The 6,694-nt window shown below is 51.6% G+C and overlaps 1 protein-coding gene across 1 annotated transcript; it reads left to right on the top strand.

Annotated features, from left to right (window-relative positions):
- Window positions 1-1,735: 1,735 nt before the first annotated feature.
- LOC111158852 (chibby family member 3) lies at window positions 1,736-3,638 on the top strand. The gene is made up of 2 exons (XM_022521136.1): window positions 1,736-1,785; window positions 2,951-3,638. The coding sequence occupies exons 1-2, from the start codon at window positions 1,736-1,738 to the stop codon at window positions 3,636-3,638; spliced, it is 738 nt and encodes a 245-aa protein (XP_022376844.1).
- The last annotated feature ends 3,056 nt before the right edge of the window (window positions 3,639-6,694 follow it).

The following is a 6,694-nucleotide window of genomic DNA, read 5'->3' as shown; positions in this document are numbered from 1 at the left end:
GATCCCAGAACCCTGAGATCATGACCTGAGCCAAAGGCAGCCACCCAACCAACTGAGCCACCCAGACACCCGTTACTTAAAATTTCTTTGAAATAAAGGTTATTTATTGTCAATTAAATTTCAAAAAAAAGCTTTTTTTTTTTCAGGTTTTACTTTTGGGGGGGCACCTGTGTGGCTCAGTTGGTTGGGCCTCCGACTCTTGGTTTCGGCTCAGGTTGTCATCTCAGGGTCATGGGATCGAGCCCTGTGTTGGACTCCGTGTTCAGAGCAGAGTCTGCTTGTCCTAGCCCCTCCCCATTGCTAGATCACTTGAGCTCTCCCTTTCTCTCAAATAAATAAACTCTTAAAAAGAAGATTTTATTTTTTCAAGTAATCTCTACACCCAACATGGGGCTTGAACTCACAACTCCAAAACTGAGCTGCATGCTCTTCTGACTGAGCCAGCCAGGTGCCCCAGTCAGTGATACCTTCAAAGACTGTTCAAGAAAAAAATTTCCCAGGAGGCGGTGCTACAAATACACCTGGCTCTACTCTGGGATATGAGCTCCTCTGGAGCTGGCTCTGACTCCTTGGAGGGCCATGCTGAATTAACTGGGAAGGCCTCTGGGGTCAGGAATGCCAAGCTGAGGTGACGGCAGTCAACCTGATGTGCTTGGCAGGTACGGTTGACTACCTTACCTCCCATTTTCTCAACACAAGATGCTTGTCCCTCCAACAGGCCCATTTCATTTCTGCCTCCAGCCCCCAATCTTCCTGTAGTCCCCTCATCTTTTAGGTCTTAGCCTGAATGTCAGGCACCTTCACTGAATACCACGTGCTAACGTCACTTTCTGTATTTCTCTATTTTTTTATTGTGCATATCAAAGTCAAATTCTTATTCATTTATTTATTTTCATTTTTTAAAGACTTCATTTATTCATTTGAGAGAGAAGAGCCTGGTTGGGGGGGGGGGCAGAGGCAGAGGGAGAAGCAGACTTCCCGCTGAGCAGAGAGCCCAAGACAGAGGGCTTGATACCAGAACCCAGAGCCTGAGCCAAAGGCAGAAACTTAACCTACTGAGTCATTCAGGGGCCCCTTCTATTTATTTTTATTATTTATTCTCTTCCTCCCTCCTCTATGCATTTGGGGCCCCAGATCCCTTTTCCTGGTGATGCACCCACCCCATGTGTGCCTTAAGTGTTGGCTGACAGCTCACAGCTGCCCTGCCAGTAACTGATGGGAAATGAGGGGCGGGAGAGAAGGGAGAGGGTGAGAAAGACTGGCATTCCTGTGGCAAGGGGGCCTAACTCTGTGGTGTAATTTATGCAGTTACCTGTGGGACGGGTCTGAAGCTAGTTTCCACTTGAGGCCACTCTCCTGCTTGTTTTTGTTTGCTTCCCTGCCCTGTCCTGTTTCCCTCACACCCTTCTCCTGAGAGCACTTCCTCAGTAAATCATTCAAACAAGAATTCTCATCTCTGGCTCTGCTTCTGGGAACCTGACCCATGACACCATAGGTAAACTTCAGGAAGGACTACCTTGTTCGTTCCCTTACATCAAATTCCTATCTCCGGCTCTGCAGAGCTGTACCTGGAACACAGCAAACACTCAATACATGTGTTGAATGAATATGGGGAGAGCCAAGAGCCCAGAGTCTGTTATATAGCTAGACTCTGGGCACCCCTTCTGTCCTGGGCTAGTCCGGCCTGGAGGCATTGTGAGTCATAGCTGGTGGACAGCAGCTGAGGGGTTCAGAGATGGGGCCAGGCCTGGGACAGCAGCTCAGCACCTCCAACACACCCTCCAGGTGAGGCACAACTTGCAGTGAGGTTTCCTGGGAAAAGGCCCTCTAGGAAGATGCAGCATTAAGTGTGGGCCTGGCTGCACCCTCTTGGGTCCTCTTTGGGGTTTCAGAGATGTCGCCCTGAGTCAGATCTAGAGGATAGTACCATCCGCTCAGCCTAGCTATGTGCAAGAGGAATATGCATGTACTGGATTGATGTAGGCATGACAGAGTGTTCTTTCCCTTTTCACCTTCCAAGGGGGAGAAGAGGAATTTAAGAGAAAACATATAGTCCTTTTCCCATAGAATAGAGTCAGCACTTTCAGGTTTTGGGGGAGACAAAGAATGAGACTTGTTATCTGTCCTTCAGCTTCCTTGAGGATGTAGTCTGCTTGTGAGAAAAGTCACAAGTAGTCTACCTAACCGCTATGACCTCGAATCCTAAGCATAGGTCCTAGTCCGTGGCACGTGCCCCTAGGATGTCACTGAATATACTGAACTACTGTCATCTACACACACATCTGCGTTCCAAGATGGACCAGTAGCATCTTGAGGGTGGGCACAGACTAAGAACCCCTGCCCAGACCAGGCCTGGCCCACAGCCCGTTATGCCACTGGCTATTTTACACACCCTACTGAATACTTTTCTGAATCCAGAGCTAGCCCTGGCTTTGTAATGCAGTAGTACCAGGAAGAAGTTTAGGCCCTGGTCTCCTTTCTGGCTTCCTCTTGTATTCCCAGCCGAGTCCCACACACCAGCCCTACTCCAAGCTCTTCCTCACATCTGGGACATTCAGGCTGTGCCTGGCTCTTAACTCTGCCTAGAGGCTCTCTCTCTTATCTACCCCCAATTCATCCAGCAAAGCCCAGCTCAACTTTTAAGTAGCGGCTCCACCGTTCCCCTCTCCTGGGCCCATGATCCCTTCCAGCAGCCCGCCCAAGGCTCAGAAAGACAGGGATGCGGTATTTCATCGGCAAATGCATCCCCTGCGCCTGACCTAGAGCGGTCTTTGGGAAAGGTCGTTTCAGAGACTACTGTCAGCGGCAGCGTGCAGGGATGGGCTCCTCGGCGACCAGCAGCTGGTTAGCCCTGGCGCCAGCCTCAAAGCTAAGCTCTGTCCACCGGTCCTCGCGGTTTAACGGGACAGCCTGTCCAAGCAGGCTGCTCACCCGGACTCTTGCTCCCCAGCAGTGCCCCTGGCTCGCCTTCATCATTCTGGACACCGGGGCTCCGGAGGCAAAGGCGTAGCCCCGGTCGCCCACGTCCTCGAGGCTCGGCACCGGGCACCCACACGCCCGACAAGACCCACTCGGCCCTCGCCCTGGAGGCCTTCAGGTGCCCGGCGTCGGGCCACGCCGGCCGCCTGTGGGAGCAGTTGAGGCAGTTCTGGGTCGACCACTTCTCGCGGCGCTTCTCGCCGCGGCGCCCGCCGCTGCGCCGCATCTCCTCCATGTCCACCTTCTACCTGCTGGACCACCGGACGCGCCAGGCCGAGCTGGGCCTCAGCTACGGCGCGCCGCGCACGCGCCTGAGCGACGAGGACTTCGTGTTCCGCGGCGGCCGCTGGACAGCCGAGGGGCTCCCCCTGCGGTCGGGGCCGCCGCTGTCCCCGCCGACCATCTCGGGCTGGGAGCCGCCGGTGCCGCGGGTCAAGAGCCAGGTGTTGCTGGAGGAGAACAACTACTTGAAGTTGCAGCAGGAACTGCTCATGGACATGCTGACTGAGACCACGGCGCGCATGCACCTGCTGGAGAAGAAGCTGGACACCGAGGCCAACCCGACGACGGCGGCGCGCGCCTGGCAGAGGAAGATGCGCAAACGCGAAGGCGCGAGCGGCGTGCTCATGATCGAGCCGCGCGCTCTGGAGTCGCGGTGACTCAATAAAGCCCGGGCGGCGCACGCGCACTTCGCTCCTTGTCGGGGCGCGTTTGTGGGCGGCGGAGTGGGCCTGTCCAGGGCTCCCGACTCGCGGGTAGGGACCGTCACTTAGTGACCACTGTGGACGGGTGACTCAGCCAGCAGCCGGGCTCGGGAGGGCGCGATAGGGCCTTGGCGGAAGGTGTGTGCGCGGCCCGCTCGCTGGGAACGCGGGGTGGGAGCCGGACTTGCCGCGGAGAGGGGAAGGGGCGCGAGGACGGCTAGCGGGGGGCAGGCAGTGGCATTCTTGTCCCAAGCGACCGAGGACCAAGTCGGGGAGGCCACGAAAGCTTGGGCGCTCGGTGATGGAGGGTGCGGTGAGGCGGGCAGGCGGACGGGGTCGGGGACCTTGCTCCTGGCTCCCCCTGACTTAGAGGCGCGGCGCGGGCGGGAGGGGTTTCAGCCTCAGTCCAGAGTCAGTAAGTTTGACTGGGCTTTCTCGAACGTGAGCGCAGCCGCTCCCATCTGGCTGTGTGGTATTTGGGGAGTCGCTTCTCTATTACAGGCCTTTTTCTCCTCCGCAGTCTCCCCCAGAGTACAAACAAGCACTCTCCAGGGCAAAACCTGTACACAGATAGGATTTGCTCCACCCACGTTGCTTAAAAATTTTGCATTCGTTGCCAACACTTAAGAATTCGGAGATTTCACATTAAATATCCAGATATCCTGTGTTCTGAAAAAGAGACTTGGCCACCACCTGGACCTCCATTCTGTCCAGCCAGCAGTTTCCTGAGCTGACATGTGGCTGTCACCTGCTGGTTGCTTCACTCCTTCCTTGTTGCAGGTGTCTGATTTTGATATCCTCTTAGATCCCTTCTGGATCAGTGTTCTTTCCCAGGACGTGGGGAGCCCGTTTCCCCAACCTCCGTTGTAATACCACGAGGTATTACATAAGGTACTTTGGGGATTGTATTGTACTTGTGATGACGCTTGTCCTTGCAATATCTAACCTGTTCCCTGGAATAGAGACAGTGCATTTCTGCATCCACTGAAACTTGAGACCTGGGGTGGGGGGGACCCATCTCCTGAGGGCCATATGACAGTTGTGAGAGAAGTGGGTCTCCTTCCTCAGCCCAATTTTGTTTCAGGAGTAAACTAGGGATTACTAAACAACTACTTTGTGTGAAATTGTGGCCTTATTCAAGCAGCAAAACAACACAAAACATGTCGTTAGACACAAAGTTGAGAAACATTTCTTCTTTGCAGTGCTTTTTTGTATTTTAATAAATATATATTTACATTAACATAGATTAAAGTACTTAAAATAGTTATGAGGGTGAAATAAATTCCCCTTTTAAAACAACTAGGAAAGCAGGGAGGCCTGGCGGGCTTAGTTGGAAGAGCAAGTGACTCTTGATCTCAGGAGTTTGAGCCCTGCATTGGGAGTAGAGACTACATAAAAATAAAATCTTGGGGCATCTGAGTGGTTCAGTCAGCTAAGCAGCTGCCTTTGGCTTAGATCATGATCTCGGGGTCCTGGGATTGAGCCTCCCCACCACCCTCAAGCAGGGAGTCTGCTTCTCCCTCTCACTCTGCCCCTCCCCCCTTCTGCTTTCTCTCTATTTCAACTAAATCATAAAAAATAAGTAAATAAAATCTTTAAAATAAAATAAGAAAAAATATACACAGAAAAGGAAATGAGAAGGGAATCAAAATGATAGACTAGAAAAAAATCAAACCCAAGAGAAGGGACTAGTGGAGAAACCAGACAAGTGAAAGAAGCTAGACACAAAGGATCATGAATTTCATGTTTCTGTTTATTTTTATCTTTTTTAAAGACTACATGAGCAGGACATGGGGAGGGCCAGAGGGAGAGGGAGAAGCAGACTCTCCACTGAGGAGGGAGCCCAATGCGGGGTTCGATCCCAGGACTCTGGGATCATGACCTGAGCCAAAGGCAGATGCTCAGCCTACTGAGCCAGGACACCCCTACATGATTCTGTTTAAATAAAATATCCATAATAGGCAAATCCATAGAGAGAGGAAGCAGGCTGGTGGTTACCAAGGACTGGGGGGAGTGGGAAGGAAGGAGGGACTGCTTCGCAGGTGAAGGGTTCCCTTTTAGAGTGATGAAAAAGGTTTTGGAACTGTTTGGTAATGGTGGCACAACATTGTGAATGTTCTAAAAGCCACTGAATTGTACGCTTTTTTAAAAAAAAGATTTTATTTATTTGACAGATGGAGATCACAAGTAGACAGAAACAGAGAGAGAGGAGGAAGCAGGCTCCCTGCTGAGCAGAGAGCCCCATCCGGGGCTCAATCCCAGGACCCTGGGATCATGACCTGAACCGAAGGCAGAGGCTTTAACCCACTTGAGCCACCCAGGCGCCCCCGAATTGTACGCTTTAGTGAGTTTTATGTTAGGCGAATTTTACCACCACCATAACAACAAAATTTCAAGGAAAGTGCTTTATGTAAAAACATGGAGTAAAAACTGTATGAGGTATGGGAAAATAGCCAAAATCATAATGGTGATCCAAGAATGCTTAAAGTTTAGGGAATATTGCTTTGGCCAGACTCCTTGAAAATAAATAGTTTAGAGTAATCGGGCATGCTAGACCAGCAGCAGGCAGGCAGTCAGCCCCATGTTTAGCGAAAGGCATCCAAGTGGCTAAAGGGCCCGAAATAAATGGAGCAGGATGATATTTTGAGATATCTGACTTTGTTCTTTCTGCTGTGGAATTTCACCCCCTGACGGAGGCAGCCAAGCTCATAGCCCCAGGGAGGGATGTGACAGGGCAGAAAGCAGGAACAAAGGACTCTTTGTGGCTTTCCCCTCCTACAGCTCAGAACTCTCTGAGGATCAGAGCTTTGCAAAAATATTTTTGGGCTTGAAGAGGGAGGTCAAAAAGGCCACAGATTTGTCGACAGCCAGAGGGAAGATGAAGGGAAATGGGAGTAGAGAACCTGATAGATCTTCCATCTTGGTAAACCTGTCCTTTCTTGACCCGACAAGACTTTGCAGCTACTGCCCCATTTCTCTGCTTCCCTTTGTAACTAATCTCCAAAAAGTTA

The sequence above is a fragment of the Enhydra lutris genome, unplaced genomic scaffold, assembly GCF_002288905.1.
Source record: "Enhydra lutris kenyoni isolate GAN:26980312 unplaced genomic scaffold, ASM228890v2 scaffoldscaffold64, whole genome shotgun sequence".
In the NCBI taxonomy this organism is placed as follows: Eukaryota; Metazoa; Chordata; class Mammalia; order Carnivora; family Mustelidae; genus Enhydra; species Enhydra lutris.
The sequence above is the reverse complement of the archived record's forward strand: the minus strand, read 5'-3'. Positions and strand labels throughout refer to the sequence as shown.